Here is a 17,834-nt window from a genome sequence, read left to right as displayed (position 1 = left end):
AAGAAGCTGAGTTTTCTGCGAAGCTATATAAAGTTTATAAACACTTACCTTTTACAGTTATGGTCGTGTATCTTGGTAAGGTGTAAGATGGTTAATTTCGACAGGTGTAAATTCTTCTCATACCTTCTTCGTGACGAATGTCCTTACAAAATGTTGCTCTGTCTTGAATAGCAATGAATCATTTTCACTCCCCAAACCGTCTCATTTACATAGCGCCACGCATTCTGGGAAGCAGCGCGGGGGGGACCCCACTAGCTGTTAAAGAGTCCCGGAGCCTCTTTTTTCCAAAGTGAAAAGTCAGTTTTTTAAGAGGAGAGACTCATAACTTGGCCTTCAGAAGTGCCGTCGCGGAAAATTCTGAATTCTTCTCCTGCGGAGGAGTGAGTGGGTTCCTGTTAAAGTCTGATTAAGCCTGGCCTCAGAGCCTCTGAGCTGGCAGCTATAGGGCTGTTGCGACACCTGCTGTTCGTTTGTGGAACTGTAGACCTACAGGGCTCTGTAGAGCGTCTGAGTCCCAAGCACTGTCCTAGGTACTTGGGATAACAGACATCATTTCAGCATATAGGACATTGAATTTAGTTACACAATAGATATAATCAATATCTGCACTTGCGTTTTATGGTTTGTGAAACTGAGGATCATAATTAGATAGTGGCATTCTCCAGTTCATATGGTTCATTCACCTGGGAGACTCAAACCTATGATATCATAGTTTGTATTACAAAAAAGGTGATCCTTTCATACTCTAAGTCAGTAATCCTTTGACAACAATATCATTCCCTCACATCAAACTCTCTCATGACTTCCGTCTTTATAACTCCTTATACTCTAGCCTCTTTCACTTATCTGACCCTATCTCATACTTTTTTACCCTCATATTCTTGGCTTCAGGCATATAGGCATCTTGCTACACACATCAGGCATGTTAGTTCCCCCAGGGCCTTTGCATCTGCTGATCCCCCAGCTTGGATCTCCTTTCCTCTCCTTGTTCACATGATTCACTGTCTCCTTTCACTCTGTCCTTTGCTCAAATATCACCACTCAGCAAAGCCATCCAGTTTGAAACACCAATCCCTGTCACTCTATCCTTTTACCCTGCTGGACTTTTCTCCATTTCCCTGATCACCCCCTGTAGTATTCTATTTGTTTATTGTCTGTGTCCTTACAATACAGTATGACTGCATAAAACTATAAACTTTGTTTTTGTGCATTATTGTATACCTAAAATGTACTTGAGCCTATAGCAGATGTTCAGTATTTGTTTGTGGGATAAACAATATTATCATTATCCTTCTCAGAGCCTCAGTTTCTCCATCCGTGTAACATGACCATTACAAATTATCTCACTGAAGGAATTATAATGATGTAAAAGTCTGGCACTGGGGGACGACACCTGTGGCTCAGTGGGTGGGGTGCTGGCCCCCTGTACCGAGGGTGGCAGGTTCAAACCTGGCCAGGCGTTGTAGCGGGTGCCTGTGGTCCCAGCTGCTCGGGAGGCTGAGGCAAGAGAATCGGTTAAGCCCAGGAGTCAGAGGTTGCTGTGAGCTGTGTGATGCAACGCACTCTACCGAGGGCAACAAAGTGAGACGCTCAGTAAAGGCTGTTTCAATCTTTGATCTGTTTTTTGCCTCCCGCGAGGATGCCAAGGATGGGCTTGGAGACTTCAGCCATTCCCGGACCCATAATCTTACGAGTTCGTCTTCCACCACTCTTTGAAATAGACAAATGGATATACTGACTTGCATAAACTGTGAACAAAATCATCTTTGGAAAATGTTGCCAAATTTTTCTTTTTTTTGATGTTTTTGGCCAGGGCTGGGTTTGAACCCACCATCCCCAGCATATGCGGCTGGTGCCTTACTCCTTTGAGTCACGGGGCCACCCAATGTTGCCAATTTTTATTTTTGTTAATTTATTTTATTTTATTATTATTTTTTGAGACAGAGTCTCACTATGTCACCCTCAGTAGAGTGCTATGGCATCACAGCTCACAGCGACCTCAAACTTTTGGTCTTTAAATGATTCTCTTGCCTCAGCCTCCCAAGTAGCTGGGATTCCAGGTGCCTGCCACAATGCCCAGCTACATTTTTTTTTTTTTTTGAGACAGAGCCTCAAGCTGTCGCCTTGGGTAGAATACTGTGGCATCACAGCTCACAGTAACCTCCAACTGCTGGGCTCAAGAGATTCTCCTGCCTCTCCCTCCCAAGTAGCTGGGACCACAGGCACCTGCCACAACTCCTGGCTATTGTTTGGTTGCAGCCGTCATTGCTGTTTGGCAGGCGGACTGGATTTGAAGCCACCAGCTCAGGTGTATGTGGCTGATGCCTTAGCCCCTTGAGCCACAGACTCCAAGCCCCAGCTACTTTTTTGTTGAAGTTGTCATTGTTGTTTTTATCAGACCCAGGCTGTGTTCGTACTCGCCAGCCCCAGTGTATGTAGCTGGCACCCTAACCACTGAGTTACGGGCGTCCAACCATTGCCAATTTTTAATTTGAATTTTTTTTTTTTTTTTTTAGAGACAGAGTCTCACTTTATCACCTCGGTAGAGTGCCATGGCATTACAGCTCATAGCAACCTCTAACTCCTGAGCCCAGGCGATTCTCCTGCCTCAGTCTCCCGAGTAACTGGGACTACAGGTGTCTGCTACAACGCCCAGCTATTTTTTTTTGTTGCAGTTTGGCCGGGGCTGGGTTTGAACCCACCACCCTTGGTATATGGGGCCGGCGCCCTACTCAATGAGCCACAGGTGCTGCCCTTTAATTTGAAATTTTAAAATATTATTCCTGTTTGGCAAATCCAGATTTGATATAGGCTCCCTAAGCCCTCTTTGTTTTAGTTAGATAGTTACTGCTACCAGTATGGAAATTTTGAGGCTGTAACTACTCCTTGGAATGTTATTATCTATCTCCTAAAATGTGACAAGTGTCACTAGGGGCAAGTGAGATGATTTTAGGCGATTCATGAACAAATATTTCAAATGTTAATATTTTTGTTGATATTTATTTTTAGTATCTTCTATATCTAGCAAGCAGTACCAGCTTCTTTCAAGGTGGTGAAGTAACAGTTCTTTTTGAAAAACATAGTTATATATATATATATTTTGTTGTTGTTGTTGGCCGGGGCTGGGTTTGAACCTGCCACCTCCGGCATATGGGGCCAGTGCCCTACTCCTTTGAGCCACAGGCGCCGCCAAAACATAGTTATATTTTTAAATAATAAACCCATTCAAAGAAAAATGTTCAGTAAATAGTGGAAAGTCATGAGGGAAGGACTGAAATTTGGGAAATAATGTCATAACCATGATGTATTATGTGCAGGTCCTGTGTCTGTGCTAAGGGCTTTATATGTAGGTATAGTTATGGTAACAATTTTTCACTTGAGGAAACTGAGGCTTTGAGAGGTGAAGTCACTTGCTCAAGGTCACGCAGCAAAGAGGTAGTAGAGCTGGGATTCAGAGCTGGGATTCAAACCCAGGTCTGTGGACTTTTAGACTTCAGCTTATGACCCAGCTTATGATTTTGGAAGCTGAGGCACAGAGAGGCCATTGGGCCCTGTACTTGGCCCCAAAGTAGTTGAGATGGAGAGAAGTGGGAGGATGAGAGACATTTATAAGGTAGAATAAACATGGCTTCGTGACTGATTCAATGTGGGAGGTGAGAGAGTAGGAGTCCCGGCCAGATCTGGGTATCTGGCCTGGTGACAATGTAGGCAGTGAGACATCTCTGAGTTGGAAATTAGGTAGGATGAGGAAGAAGTTTTCATACGTCTGGGGGTGGAGGGCATCCAGAGGCCACATGACACATGGGTCTGGGCTCAGGTGAGGTGGTTGCACAGAGGCGGAGTGTGGGGTTTGAGCACAGGCATAGAAAGTGACTATCAAGGCTTGGCTAGCCCTGGAATGGGTGCTCTCTCACCATCTTCCCTTCAATCATTTCATAACCTAAATAGAAGGTGGCAGAGACTTCCTCCCCAGAGACAGGGAAGGTTCTCCTGGAGTATCGCTTAAGTGCTTTTCAGTGCAGGAAGTTAAACTGGAGGGATCTGGAAATACAGGAGGCCTTGGGTTTTCCATAGGAGTTTTTATTACAGTGTAAATCCAAGCTCAGGCCTCCCTTGGGCCCCATGCAAAGCCCCAGCGTCGGGGCTAGTGGTGTCCAGGAGACACCAACACTTCAGGGCGCCTCCAGCGGCGGGATTACAGAAGTTCAGGGCGATGCCGGGTCTAGTCAACTACAAGTCCCAGTAGGCACCGCGGCCGAGGTGCCTCGCCTTTCCTGGATTCCTGGAACAGAGCCTCTTGGGAAACGTAGTCCTGCCCGCTCAGGCAACTTGCACAATTTCCCTAGCGTGAGTGTTCTGACACCCACCAGGAAATGGCTCCGCCTAGAAGGAGATAGATTGGGGAGGGATGGGAGATGGAGGTGGACATAGAGCTGCTGGGGGTGGGGGCAGGTGTCCCGAAGGCAGAGACACCCTTCTCATTCGGCTTTGGCTTTAGATCCAGAGACTGTGGCTGCTGCAGAGGCAAGAGCTCCGGTCCCTGGGATTTTAGCTCGGATCCTGAGGGAGAAACAAGTGGGGTCATGAAGAGACGAGGTAGGTATCTAAGGGGAGAGCTGGATGGGGGGCGGGCACTAGCTGACTGCCCGAAGCCTGCCCCTGCCCTCCACCTAATGGCCCATTTTGGAATTATCTCCCACCCTTCTCTGAGAAGGGGTTCTTTCAAGGTGTTGAAGTAACAGTCCAGCAACCCCAGGAAATCTGGGGTCAGGCAGTGAAGAAGGAAAAGGATCCCAAGCTCCCACCTGCCCCCTCCTACCCATCTCCATTCCATGCCCTTACTTAGCTTTGATGTGGCTCAACTGATTGTTCACCAACCCCACATACTGGTCGATCTGGGCCTGGGGAAACAAAGAAGGGGTGAACAAAGCCTGCTGTTTCCCCTCACCCCCAAATCAGGAGTTGTGGGGTGTGGCTCATCACTCCACCCTCAACTCTAAGCCTAATAAAATACATTAGAAGTCAGAGATGCTAATCATAGGGTCAGTCGTTGGGGCCCTCCCTCTGTATGGGGGGTCACCCTCCCTCTGTGTGGGGTCCCTGTGTGGATTGACTTAAATACTAGTTTTTTTACAGCATGAGTTGACTTTGTGAGTCTGGGACTTTGTCAGCATGAGCTGTCCTGGGGAAGGGAGTGTTGGTCCATTGTCTATCTGCCTGTCTCTGGTTGAGATGAATGTCAGTCAGTCCGGCTTATGTCAAGCAGGGGCTTCGTTGTGGACAACAGCCATCCCACCAGAATTTGACTGACATGTGATGTCCCTCACTGTTTCAGGGGTCAGGGCTTCAGTCAGTATGCCTGTTTTTGGCTGAGATGGGTGTCAGACCAAGATTATGTGTGGAGATGGCATCAGTCTGTCTGTCTTCAAATGGAATGTGTGTTTGTCAGTCTCTGGCAGTATCAGAGAGAGAAGGCATTAATCTCTGTCTATTTTCTGGCTGGAATGAAGGTTGTTCAACTTTAAGGTGGGTCAGAGAAAGAAGACATTGGTAAGGCTGTCTCTCTCTGGCTAGGAAATGCCACTTAGATGGCATTCATCATCAGGTAGGAGCACTAGTTAGTCCACCTCTTGTGAGTTGGGGTATGTCAGAAGAGTTCTGGCTCTGTCAGGGGACGTCAGTCAAAATGCCTGCCTCTAGCTCTTGAAACATATTAATAGTTAGAATCTAGCTCTATTGAGGGGGCATAACAGCCAGAATACCAGTGTCTAACTGGGACTTCATCAATGGGACCCAGGTGCAGGAAGAGAGGCAGTCAGATCACTCTGTCTGCTGGGGTGTGGGCAACTGAAGGCTCACCTGGTGCTGCCGGTATAGCAGGGGGACGGTGAATAAACCGATCACTCCTGCGGGCACAGAGATGGACGTCAGGATGCTCCCAGGAGATAAATAACTCCATCGGAAGCTCTGTCCTCCACCACACCCCAACAGCCCTGCTCCCCACCTTGTCCCCACAGCCTTCTCAGCTCACCCAGAATGAGAAGAGTCAAACCATTGAAGATGGCACCCACGAAGGTCAAGATGTAGAAGAGAAGGGCCAGCTGGGGGTGAGGGAGAGGGTGAGCAGTGCCCACAGGGCACTCCCAAGCTGTGAATTTACCCAGCAATGGCCCTCCCACCCTTCTAGGGGCACAGAGGTGAATGTTGGGAACCCAGGAGGGGGTGAGTACTTCAGGGCACCTTGAGGGAATCTACGAGGTCTTCTACCAGGAAGAAATGCCGCAGCTGGGTAGCTGTAGAGACCAAGTGGGAGGCAATCTGCTGGGATAAATGTTCTGTCTGCTCTCCAGTCAGGGTTAGGTCCACATCCAGGTAAGCCCTGAGGGTAAAAACGGGCGTGGGGTGACTTAGTGGTGATGAACTCTGAATGGTGTTTGGTGTGTGTGTGTGTTGGAGAGGTGGCTACAAGAGGGCAAGAAATGCAGGTTTGGTAGAAGAACAGAATTAGGACTGAGGGATACATCAGAGGAACCAGGTGTAGAGAGTTGGGCTCAAGGTCAAGGTGAGGAGAAGAGATCAAGGATTAAATGTACAAAATTAGGATCAGAGATTAGGGTTGAGGGTAGGGTAGAGGATCAGCATGAAAAAAAGATGAGGATGGTTCGGGGCCAGGGTAAGAGTTAATGTCTGATTTGAGGTCATCGGTCAGCAATGGGATCTGACAGGGCTTAGGGTCAGGGGCCAGGGGTTCTCACTGGAAAGGGTTGGCTCCATCCCCCCGGTGCACGGCCTGCAGCACTTTGCGGTAAACCCTGAGAGAGATGGTGCCGCAGAGCAGCAACAGAGCCACGTGGGCGGTCACAGACACGATGCTAAAGTGCAGGAGGCAGAGGAGGGAGACCATGAGGCCTGTGAAGACCACTCCCGACGTCCTCGTGTCCTTCCAGTACAGCAGGTCCGCCACTGTGGAGGGGTGGGGGGCATCAGGCTGGGGCTTGTACCTGACCTCACTGATCTTTTCACCTCCTATTTTCTGTCCATGACTTCTTTTTTATTTATTTATTTATTGTTTAAATTTTTTTTTGAGACAGAGCCTCAAGCTGTTGCCCTGAGTAGAGTGCTGTGGCATCACAACTCATAGCAACCTCCAACTCCTGGGCTCAAGTGAGTCTCCTGCCTCCACCTCCCAAGTAGCTGGGTCTACAGGCACCTGCCACAATGCCCGGCTATTTTTTGGTTGCAGCCATCGTTGTTGTTTGGTGGGCCCAGGCTGGATTTGAACCCTCCAGCACAGGTGTATGTGGCTGGCGCTTTAGCGGCTTGAGCCACAGGCGCTGAGCCATGTCCATGACTTCTTGACACACCTGTTGGATCCTAACCCTATTTCCAATTTTTAGTGGCCTCTTGTTTTCTGTGCTTGTCTCCCTTCTTCTCCTGGAAAATGAAAGTTAACCATCTAGCAAACCTCTTGATCTTCCTCCTCTCCATATGATTTACACATGGACTTGAAAGTAGAACACTTTTCTGTATCATGTGTCTCTCACTCCAGTTTTCCTCCTAAAATTCCTTCTATGAATAGCTCTTAATTCATTCTTTTTAAGAATATATGTTAGTGTGCAGTGTGGCTGTGCCATCATTCATTTTATTTAGCCATGGCATCTTCACTTTGTTGCCTAACTCCTCTCCTAAGAGTGCTGCAAGCGACACCCTTTTACAGATATTCTTACTTCCTGCAGCTTCTATTTTCCAGGGTTAGAACTGCTGGGTGGACTGGTTATGTATTTTTTAAAAGTCATAAACTTTGTCAGATTGCTTACTATTATTATTGTTTTTAAACTTTTGCCAACCCAATAGGTATAAAGTTATATCTCCTTAATACCCTAACCAACACATTTTTCTATATCCTAAATGTATTAATACACCATATTCCTTTGTAAGCCCTAATTCAAATTTCTGTCCCTTTTGAGACCCTAAACTCATCTCCCAAGCCCAATCTGAACCTCGACCAGTAACCTCTGGACCCCAGCGTTTCATCGCATCCATCTAAACATTTAAAATCCGCGCCCGTGTGAGTCCTGACCTTAGAATAGAATAGAATACTTTACTATTTCTTCTCCGTTTTCCCACTCTCCCCGCAATCAAACATAACCATCCCACCCACCCCGCTCTGAGGCTGGCCTCCCTCGTTTCAGTACGCTCATGTCCCATTTACCTCTGAGTAAGGCAGGGGGCCCCCTGCAACAGGCGCAAAGAGGCCCGCGCCAGTGAGTGGGGGAGGGGCCGGGTCGCCTGAGGCGGGGGCTAAGTTTAGGCACGCTGGCGGGAGGGGGCCTCACCCAGCAGCTGTGCTGGCCCATCCAGCCTCTGAGTGACAGCGCCGCCTGGGCTCAAAGCTGGGGGAGGGGGCCTCCCTGTTCCTGGCCCCCAAAGCCTTGGCTCGGAGAAGAGGGGACCCCACGCTCCCTCCCCGCCCTCCCTAGACGCCCCTGTAATCCCCTAGACCCAGCCTGCAGCACTGGGGAATCAGACCAACAGGGCATATGTTCCAGATTTCAGGGAGATAGGGCGAATTTGGACCCTTTCCGCCGGCCCCCAGCCCGAGTCCACCCGGCCCCGCAAGCCTACCTTTACTCCCCATCTCGGCTCCGAGTGACAGGTTACGGACACTGCTGCTTCTCGGGGATTTTGACCACTTCAGTGGAACCCACAGGAAGGGAATAGGGGGGCGGGTCCCCTTTGTACTCAGCCAATGGCTATCCATAGAGGTGGGGACATTTCCAAAATTGGAATTCTAGTAAACAGCCCCAAAGCAGCAATGTCTATGACCAACCCTTGGCCATTCCTAGGGGCGGAGCATATTTTAAAGTAAGGCTGGTCTCTTTACAACTGGCCGATAGATATATTCAAGGAAAAGAGCATGCAGTTTACTTGCAAATGTCTCACGGCCACATATAGGAGAAAACCTTAGTTTTTCACGGATTTCGTCTATACAAAATCAACCCCTAGAGGGAGCACTCCAAAGGCGGAGGATTATTTTATTAGCAATTGGCCAATCCAAATGCTTGAAGAAGGACTAACTCTAAAGTGGGCGGAGAAACCACATAGAAAAAGCCAATTGTAATCTCGTATAACAGGAAATATTTTAAAAGGCCGGAGTTTATGTTTAGACAATAACAATACCTCTTCCCTTCTCCACTACCCTCTGTTCCTTTGCGAGGTTGGTCCCTTCAAATTCCAATCCTCACACCCTTTACCTAGCTATAGTCCGGTGGAACTAGGTTGCTTACCTAGAAGGTGTGGCCCCAAAGCGAATGCTGATTGGTCCGTTCTATCCAGGCACTGTCCCCTGATTGACTCCGGCTCCAGAGGCTCCCACAGCTGTTCTTCCACTTCCAGCGAGCGCTCATCAGGACCAGAGTTCGAATCTCGAGATCCAGGTGGGGACGGAGTAGCAGCCTGGGGGCTCCCAGAGTCCGGACTGAACTGGGTAGTCAAGACCTCTGGTGGTGAGGACTGAGCAAGTGGGAGATGTCGGTCCAGAGCTGGCGCAGTAGAGAGAAGCCATGAGCTTTCTCCTTGGAAGTGCCCTGGAGACCACCCACCCCTCTTGGCTTTGGTCCCAGCACTTGGGACATCTCACCTTCCCCAACTTCTCCAGCCTCCGATCCGTTGGGTTCCTCGTCTTCCAGCGGGGTGGAGCTACTGGTGGCAGAATCCTCCCCAGATCCCGCTCCCCGGGCCGCCCAACCCAGCTGGTCCAGCCGGAGCCTCAGGTCCTCCAGGGGGCGCTCAGCCGGAGGAGCGGTATCAGGGTCACCGCGGCGTCCGGGCTCTGGGGATTGGCTCAGGCTGGGGATGCTCTCCAAGCTGTCTCCTAGGCCAGGCTGAGGGTGAGGATCTCGTGGTTCTGAGACTGAGCGGCCTTGAGGCCGGGGGCGTCGGGCTGCTGAATCCCTGCGTCCCCCGGAGCCCACTATACCATCGAAAGCTATGTAGGAGAAGGTCAGCTCCCGGGGGGTACCCCAGTCCTGCGAAGTAGTCTCCTCCTCCTCGTCCTCCGAGAATTCCCGGGCTGTGTGCAGGTCCCGAAAATCTGAGTCGTCGTTCCCTCCTGCAGTGGGTGGAGAGCCATATAAGCTTCTCTGAGAAGAACCCTGACCTACCTAGCAGTGACACCCTCACTTCCTCCTCACTCACTTACCTTCTGTGGAATCAGGAGTAGAGGAGGCTGTAGATGGAGCTTCTTCTGCATGAGAGAAAGAATCCAAGACTCTTAAAAGCTTAGACTGTCCGAATCACAGAAGTGTGCCAGTCCTGGTACGAATTAAGGAATCTCAGAATACATGGGACCTCCATAGTTGACCACCTCCCTATATTGACCACCTCCTTAAGTTGACCTAATTTTTATAAACTAGACATGCACCACATGTATCAGTAAAGTAGGCCTAGTTCCTTATGTTGATCGCCTCTGTATGTTGACCTCTGTTTGTTACAATTCCTTGGATGGTCAACTTACAGAGGTTCTACTGGAGATTTGAATCATGGCACTTTTAGAACATTCTGCATACAGACTGTGATATCACTGCCATCAGAAGCTGAGTCTTAGAAGTGCAAAAGCAGGAATCTTAATCGTAGAATCCTTAAATTAGTCATCTTAGAAAGTTTCAATTCATTCTTTCAATAGCCATTTATCGAACACCTATTATATTCCAGGCACCGTTCTAGGCCTGAGAGATACAGCTGTGAATAAAATATACAAAATCCTGGCTGTCGTAGAGCTAACACTCTACAGAAGAGACAGACAATAAACAAGTGAATATATGATGTTGGATTCGGATGAATGTGTGGAGTAAAATAATGCAAGGTACTCTTGAAAGTAAAGAGGTGCTGGGCGGTGCCTGTGGCTCAGTGGGTAGGACCCTGGCCCTATATACCGAGGGTGGTGGGTTCAAACCCGGCCCCAACCAAACTGCAACAAAAAATTAGCCAGGTGCTGTGGCGGGCGCCTGTGGTCCAAGCTACTCTGGAGGCTGGTGCAAGGGAATTGCTAAGCCCAAGAGCTAGAGGTTGCTGTGAGCTGTGATGCCACAGCACTCTACTGAGGTATACAAAGTGAGACAGAAGAAGAAGGAGGAGGAGGAGGAGAAGAAGAAGAAAGTAAATAAAGGGGTGCTGTTTCAGACAGCATGGTCAGGAAGGTTTCTCTGATAAACTGTTTGAACAGAGACCTCAATGAAGTGAGGGAGCCATGCAGATATCTAGGGAAGAAGTCTTCCAGATGTCTACTTGCAGAGGGGAAAGGCAGTGTACAGGCATTATGCTTGGCATATCTAAAGAACAGAGAGGTGTGAAGGTGTGACTAGAGCAGAGCAACTGATTGGGAGAGGGGTGGGAGATGAGCACAGAGAGGTAAGAGGGGGGTGGATCAGCAGGTCCTCTGCTTGTAATCCAAAGTAAGGACAAGATCTGAGAATGTGAGAATGATACTCTTAACACACTGAAATCACAAATTCTTAGAATTTTGGCATATGGATACTGAAGACATTCAAGTAGCTAAATCTAAGATCGTGGAAATCCCCACTTGTCAGACCCCAGAGTGTGGGACAGAGAATAGTTGACATGGACTGTTACAGTCTGGAGTTCAGAGATCACGAGGATGAGGCCAAGAGTTTTCAACTGGGAATCCAGCCCTCCAGAGCTAACCAGGGGCTTTGCACACAAGAAGATGCTCAATACTGTTTGGAAACCAAAATCTGACGCCCCCGCCCCTACCTCGTTTCCTCAGGCCTGGAGCGGAGTGTGTCTTCCACAGGGTTACCACTAATCAGCAGTAAAGTCTGCTAAGGACTCTTAAGTCCTTGCCCCAACCCAAGGATGGCTGTTTTCCGGGAGGGCCAGGGGATTGGATAATTTGGGCGAAGTCGGAGTGCCTCTTGGGCACAAAACAGGAGTAGGATTCGAAGACAAGTGATGGGGAGTCCGACCCCTCTTCTCCATCCTGGCTCTACCCCTCCGTTCAACCCTCACCCAACCAGCTGCGGCCAGCACCAGAGCCTGGGGACAGCTCCTAGCGCTAGCCCTCATTCCCGGGCGGGGCCGGGTGGTACATCCCAGCGCCCAGCGCGCTCCTCGCCAGATATCTCAGTGCCCCCTACCTCCGCCCTGCTTCACCCGGGTCCTCCGGGTCAGGCTGCCCCCATCGCTGGCCACAGAGCGGGGGGAGGGGAGAGCTCCCTTTGTCTCCTTCGCCTCCTCCCTCCATCCCAGCTCTCCCGCTGCTGGGCGCGGAAGGGATACCGGGAGGACCCCACCCGGGCCTCTGGGCTCCACACCAGGCCCGAGCCTCCCTCTACTCACTGCAGTGGGCGAAGACCGGCAGGACCTGCCCCATGGCCCCCCTCGGGCCTGCATCGGGACCCCCGCCCACTCCGGCCGCGCCGCCCTGGGCCTGGGGCCGCTGGAGCTCATCGCCGCCGCGCCCACGCCGCCGCCGCCATCCTCGCCGCCTCCTCCTCCGCGACCGCCCCAGCAGCCGCCGCCGCTGCCGCCGCCGCCCTCTGCTCAGCTTGGCTCGTCCGGGGCGGGCGGGGCAGCGGTGGGACGGCACTGCAGCGCGGGGCCGGGGCGGGGCCAGAAGACAGGCGGGGTGGGACCTGAGGGAGGGCGAGGGGGCGGGGAAACGCCGAGGAGCTCGCGTGGGAAGGGCGTGGCTTTTTTACTAGAGGGGGGAAGCAAAGAGGGTAGGTGAGTGGGCCAGAAAGAGAAGTCTACACTGAATGAGGAGCTGCCTTAAGGGAAAGAAGGGAGGGGGGTAGAGTAAGGGGAGGGGCCAGGGAGAAAATGGTGAAGGAGAGTTGGCAAGAAGATGGGGGCCTGGATCTCAGAATGTGTTGGGCTGTAGCTAGGGGTGTCATTGAAAAGGGAATAAAATCAAGTCTCTTAGGTTAATTCCGAGCCCAGTTTCGCAGCGGCAGTGCGAAAGGGGGCGGGAAGAAACGGTTCAAACTTTTCAGGAAGGGGGAGGAACTCAGACTCCGTGGGACTAAAGCAATTTATAGTTATTCAAATAACTGGACGAGTCGCAGGTAGAAGTGTGAAGCCTGGACTGAGAAAAGTGGAAGGGCCTGACTGAGGCTGTGTGCATGAAGGGATAGGGACAACTTGAAAGAGAAAGCAACCTAAGGGGTGAGAGACAGAGGGAAGGGGTCGGTCGAACTAAAAAAAGTACAGTATTTAAAGGTTTTGAGGCTGGAGGCTGAGTTGGGTAGAACTTGGACTGAGCAGGGTTGGTACCTAAAACCATTCATGTAGTATTGAGAACACAAAATCTAAAGTTAATTTCCCAGTAACACCGTTTCTGTCTTCTGTAACTCGGTTTCCTCTTCCGTAAATTGGAAATGATGATGTATAATAGTGTGTGACAAAATTCCAGTTCGAAGTTGCGGGACAGAACACCAGAGGTACAAATCATTCTAGTGATCCGACTTAAGTTGAGGTCAAGGGACAGGAAGGAGATTTAGATAGTTTAAAATCTCACAGCGGAGGGGATTAATTGGGGGGGGGGCGGGTATAGCCTTTCTGATCCAGGGTTGAGCGATGGCTGCCCTTGCTCGCTGGCTGGAGCGTCTCCTCCGACCTACTCGCAAGGAAAAGGAGGGGGAAGAGGAGGAAGATGAGGAGGGGGAGGCGGGGCGCCGGGCCCTCGACCTGTCTCAGTCTCTCCTGACTGCGCCGCGCTGCGCCCAGAAGCCACACGGGGGTGCCGCGGCGTCTTGGGGCCTGCGCTTCGGGGCAAGCGCAGCTCAGGGCTGGCGCGCACGCATGGAGGACGCGCACTGCGCTTGGCTCGCGTTACCCGAGCTGCCCCCGGGCTGGGCTTTCTTTGCTGTACTCGACGGCCACGGCGGGGCGCGAGCTGCTCGCTTTGGTGCGCGCCATCTGCCAGGCCACGTGATCGAGGCGCTGGGCCCGACACCTGTCGAGCCCGAGGGTGTACGCTGGGCGCTGCGCAGAGCCTTCTTGAGCGCAGATGAGCGCCTGCGCTCGCTCTGGCCCCGCGGCGAACAGGGCGGCTCCACGGCTGTGGCATTGCTCGTCTCTCCGCTCTTTCTATACCTGGCGCACTGCGGTGACTCTCGCGGGGTGCTGAGCCGCGCCGGCGCTGTGGCCTTCTGCACCGAGGACCACCGACCTTTCCGTCCCCGGGAACGGGAGCGCATCCACGACGCGGGCGGCACCATCTGCCGCCGGCGCATCGAGGGCTCTCTGGCCGTGTCGCGAGCACTAGGCGACTTTGCTTACAAGGAGGCTCCGGGGAGGCCCCCAGAGCTGCAGCTCGTTTCCGCGGAGCCTGAAGTGACCGCACTGGCACGCCAAGCTGAGGACGAGTTCATGGTCCTGGCCTCTGACGGCGTGTGGGACGCTATATCTGGTGTTGATCTGGCCGGGCTGGTAGCTTCGCGTCTCCGTTTAGGCCTGGCCCCAGAGCTTCTTTGCGCGCAGCTGTTGGACACGTGTCTGTGCAAGGTCCTGGGGGTGGGGCATGGTATTATGGAAGCTTGGTGCACTACCCGGGCAAGAAATCAGGGTTTAGGGGAAGAGGAGCTTTGATGGAGAGGATACAGTAAAGCTAGCGGAGTAAAAACTAGAATAAAGCTGCCCTCCCGCCTGCCTCCTGCTCAACTGAAGGGCGTGGTCTGCTGGAAAGGACAGAGCCAAAATACTGCGACAGCGGAGCCGGGCGGCTTCCTTGAGGCTCTGGGGAAGAGCAGCAGGTTGGTGGGAGGAGCTTAAGAGAAGGGGCGTGGTCTTTTGGAATGCGCCGGTTGTAGGCCGGTGGAAAGCAGGGCCAGAAGTAAGATTAGTGCTGAAAGATGGAAGAGCAGGTAGACAGTAGAGTGGGCGGAACTTCAGAGTAGGAGCCTGGTTATCTTTTAATAGGAAGAGTTTAGGGGTGGCGAGCGTGACCTAAGGAATTGAACCAAGTTAGAGAGAATTGGCTGATAGGTGGGACCTAAAAGAAAGGAGAATAACCAGAATGAGGAAGGGGGGACTTGAATACCGGGATTGTTGGAGAATCTCTGCCTTCAACTATATCCCACTGGCTCCCTTTTCTCCACCCTCTTCAGGGCAGCCTGGACAACATGACCTGCATCCTGGTCTGCTTCCCAGGGGCTCCCAGACCTTGTGAGGAGGCCATCAGGAGGGAGCTGGCGCTGGACACAACCCTAGGTGACAGAGTTGCTGGTGAGCAGGGCACCCTGAGTGGGAGGGGTGGTTGACAAGGCACTCTTCCCGTAATTCTTGCCTTTTTCTCAGAGCTGTGTGCCTCTGCTCAGGAGCCCCCCAGCCTAAACAGTGTTTTTAGGACTCTGGCCTCAGAAGACATCGCAGATTTACCTCCTGGGGGAGGGCTGTACTGCAAGTGAGTTAGGGTGGGCTGGAGTGGGGTGTAATGAAGGGTGGGGTGGTAGGAGAAGGGTCCCTTTCTGAGGACCTTCCTTTGCTCTCCAGGGCCACCATCATCGCTGAAGCTTATTCTCAGTTCTGCCAGTCCTCAAGAGAGTGCTGGGAGGTAAGGACCCTGTGTCCTCAAATGTTTCTCTTGGGAGCATGTAATCCAGCCCCTCCCCCCTCCGCCTCTCTTAGTGGTGGGGAAATTAAAGCCAGTAAAAACAAGGGTCTTGCCTGATTCATTAATATCTTCTCGCTCTGGTCCTGAAGCATTGTGCTAGATGTGATGGGAGGATGCAGAGAAGAAACTGTGTTTCCCTCCCAAGAAAGGTCGCCCCTATAATGTTCTACAAAACCTCATATCCCAAGCACATGCCTCCATCTAGGCAGAAAAATTCAAGGAATGTTAATAACCAATTCCAAGGACTGAATGCACAGCAGATACACATCAGGACATCTCTGAGTATGGTGTAGGTCTTAGACCAGAGAGGCTGTAATTGGGCCCAGATAGCCAAGGAGATTTTGGAAATGACTGAAGAGGTGGCAGTGGACCAAGGTATTGGGTGGGGGCCAGGGAGGAAATGTGAAGGAGGAAGCTGGGCGCAGAGCCCCAAGTCCTTTGCATAGCAGAGAAGGAAGCCTGGTTATTATCATGTGGATGAGGGGGCATTGTTGATAATTTCTTAGCAGCATAAGGAGGTATTTTTCAGCATTCTTTGAGTTGTGAGTGACAAAGACCCAATTCAACCTGAGAAAGCAAAATGGAATTTACTGGGTCATGTGATTGAAGAGTTCAGGGCCTTAAGTCATGGCTGCATCCAGTTGTCAAAGGATGTCATCAGGAACCATCTCTTAGTTTTACTTCCTCTGAGTTGGTGTCATTCCCTTGCAGGGTCTCTCATTTCCTTGCAGGGCCTCTCATGAAATAGTAGAGAATTGAGTCCAGGTGGACATCCCACCAGCCTGACATCCCTCAAGGGAGGGAGATAACTCACCAATTTCCCAGCAGTTGCTGTGGTGGTCCCAGGACTGGTTCTCATTGGCCATGCAGGGTAACGTGCCTGACAAATTACTGTGTCTCTCTGATTGGCCAGCCTAGGGTCATGTGCCCAAGCCTATCTTTGGGGTTGGGGTCTACTCCACCCAAAGCGTGATGGACTTAGATGGGCTGTGTTGGTCCCTCCAAAGGAAAGTTAGGAGTGCTGCTTCCAGAGGCAGGGGAGTAGGTGCTGAGAGACAAGAAGGGATTCTTATTCACTTTTTTCCACATTTTATGTTACAGAAAGGGCAAGATGAGGCTGGGAAGCTCACTGGCACCCATTCGGGCTCTGTCTTGGACTTGGAAGTCTGACGGCTGTTGACCTTTGGGAACCGAACAGTCAACTGGGGCCTCAACAAAACCCAGGAGTAAAAGTGCCCCCTTCCCCAGCTACATAGACCAGAGGAAGGAAGACAAGCTGATGGAAGAACCCCAGAATGCTTATTTCCCCTTTTCCTACTTCTTCCTCACAGAAAAGTCTTATGAGAAGGGAAATTCCACCACCATCTATACCAGAAAAAACAAACAAACAAACAAAAAAACAGCCAAAGATTTTTGAAATATTTAGAGCTGAACAGATCCTGAGTGATCACCCCAGTTCAATAACCTTTTTCCTTCCTATTTTTCATCTGTTGTTGAAGGGACATAGGGGAAAGTTTTTATTAAATTTTAATTACATAAGTGATTCCAAATACATAGTCATTTAAAAAACAAACATTATTTGCCTATATATATTGAACATTTCCTGTATGCCAAGGCCCAGGCACAGCCATGAACCAGGCCAGTCCATAAAGATCCTTGCCCTATGGAGCAGACCTCCTCAGTTGGGAGAGATAGTAGCAAACAAGGAAATCAGAAAATAAAGTCATCTGGGTGGCACCTGTAGCTCAGTGGATAGGGCACCAGCCACATATATCGAGGCTGGTGGGTTCAAACCCAGCCTGGGCCAGCTAAAACAACAATGTCGGGCGGCGCCTGTGGCTCAGTGAGTAGGGCACCGGCCCCATGTGCCGAGGGTGGCGGGTTCAAACCCAGCCCCAGCCAAACTGCAACAAAAAAATAGCCGGGCGTTGTGGCAGGCGCCTGTGGTCCCAGCTGCTCGGGAGGCTGAGGCAAGAGAATAGCTTGGGCCCAAGAGTTAGAAGTTGCTGTGGGCCGTGTGACACCACGGCACTCTACCTGAGGGTGGTACAGTGAGACTCTGTCTCTACAAAAAAAAAAAAAAAAACAATGTCAACTGCAACAACAAAAATAGCCAGGCATTGTGGTGGGCGCCTATAATCCCAGCTACTTGGGAGGATGAGGCAAGAGAATTGCTTAAGCCCATGAGTTTGAGATTGCT

The 17,834-nt window shown here is 51.0% G+C and overlaps 2 protein-coding genes across 5 annotated transcripts; one reads left to right on the top strand and one right to left on the bottom strand.

Moving 5' to 3' along the window:
- Positions 1–4,064: 4,064 nt before the first annotated feature.
- On the bottom strand, positions 4,065–12,611 carry RTN2 (reticulon 2). Of its 3 annotated transcripts, XM_053607098.1 has the most exons (11): positions 12,358–12,590; positions 10,202–10,246; positions 9,980–10,111; positions 9,641–9,874; positions 9,288–9,542; positions 6,756–6,963; positions 6,241–6,379; positions 6,032–6,101; positions 5,860–5,906; positions 4,843–4,901; positions 4,065–4,560 (listed from the first exon to the last, which is right to left on the bottom strand). In XM_053607098.1, exons 1-11 carry the CDS (start codon positions 12,389–12,391, stop codon positions 4,479–4,481), a joined length of 1,305 nt encoding a protein of 434 aa, XP_053463073.1. In that variant the 5' UTR covers positions 12,392–12,590; the 3' UTR covers positions 4,065–4,478. The 3 variants fall into 3 exon arrangements, with proteins under 3 accessions (XP_053463073.1, XP_053463072.1, XP_053463074.1); XM_053607097.1 differs by having other exon boundaries at positions 9,641–10,111; positions 12,358–12,611; XM_053607099.1 differs by lacking the exons at positions 9,288–9,542; positions 9,641–9,874; positions 9,980–10,111; positions 10,202–10,246; positions 12,358–12,590 and adding an exon at positions 8,626–8,964.
- Positions 12,612–13,357: 746 nt separating this feature from the next.
- PPM1N (protein phosphatase, Mg2+/Mn2+ dependent 1N (putative)) lies at positions 13,358–17,061 on the top strand. 2 transcript variants are annotated; one of them, XR_008383199.1, is made up of 5 exons: positions 13,358–14,526; positions 15,129–15,246; positions 15,339–15,424; positions 15,514–15,574; positions 16,736–16,814. XR_008383199.1 is itself a non-coding variant. In XM_053607100.1 (5 exons), the coding sequence occupies exons 1-5, from the start codon at positions 13,597–13,599 to the stop codon at positions 16,802–16,804; spliced, it is 1,284 nt and encodes a 427-aa protein (XP_053463075.1). In that variant the 5' UTR covers positions 13,368–13,596; the 3' UTR covers positions 16,805–17,061. The 2 variants fall into 2 exon arrangements, 1 of the variants encoding a protein (XP_053463075.1); XM_053607100.1 differs by having other exon boundaries at positions 13,368–14,526; positions 15,319–15,424; positions 16,736–17,061.
- The last annotated feature ends 773 nt before the right edge of the window (positions 17,062–17,834 follow it).

The sequence above is a fragment of the Nycticebus coucang genome, chromosome 10 (assembly GCF_027406575.1).
Source record: "Nycticebus coucang isolate mNycCou1 chromosome 10, mNycCou1.pri, whole genome shotgun sequence".
Lineage (NCBI taxonomy): Eukaryota > Metazoa > Chordata > Mammalia > Primates > Lorisidae > Nycticebus > Nycticebus coucang.
Note: the sequence above shows the minus strand (reverse complement) of the source record. Positions and strands in the feature narration are given on the sequence as shown.

Coding starts and splice junctions, on each gene's coding strand:
- RTN2 (XM_053607097.1), bottom strand. CDS start 12,391: ATGGGGCAGGTCCTGCCGGTCTTCGCCCACTGCA. Junction 6,102..6,240: donor ACCTCGTAGATTCCCTCAAG/GTGCCCTGAAGT, acceptor CCTCACCCCCAG/CTGGCCCTTCTCTTCTACAT. Junction 5,907..6,031: donor TTTGACTCTTCTCATTCTGG/GTGAGCTGAGAA, acceptor CTGTGCCCGCAG/GAGTGATCGGTTTATTCACC.
- PPM1N (XM_053607100.1), top strand. CDS start 13,597: ATGGCTGCCCTTGCTCGCTGGCTGGAGCGTCTCCTCCGACCTACTCGC. Junction 14,527..15,128: donor TGGACACGTGTCTGTGCAAG/GTCCTGGGGGTG, acceptor CACCCTCTTCAG/GGCAGCCTGGACAACATGAC. Junction 15,247..15,318: donor CCTAGGTGACAGAGTTGCTG/GTGAGCAGGGCA, acceptor CCTTTTTCTCAG/AGCTGTGTGCCTCTGCTCAG.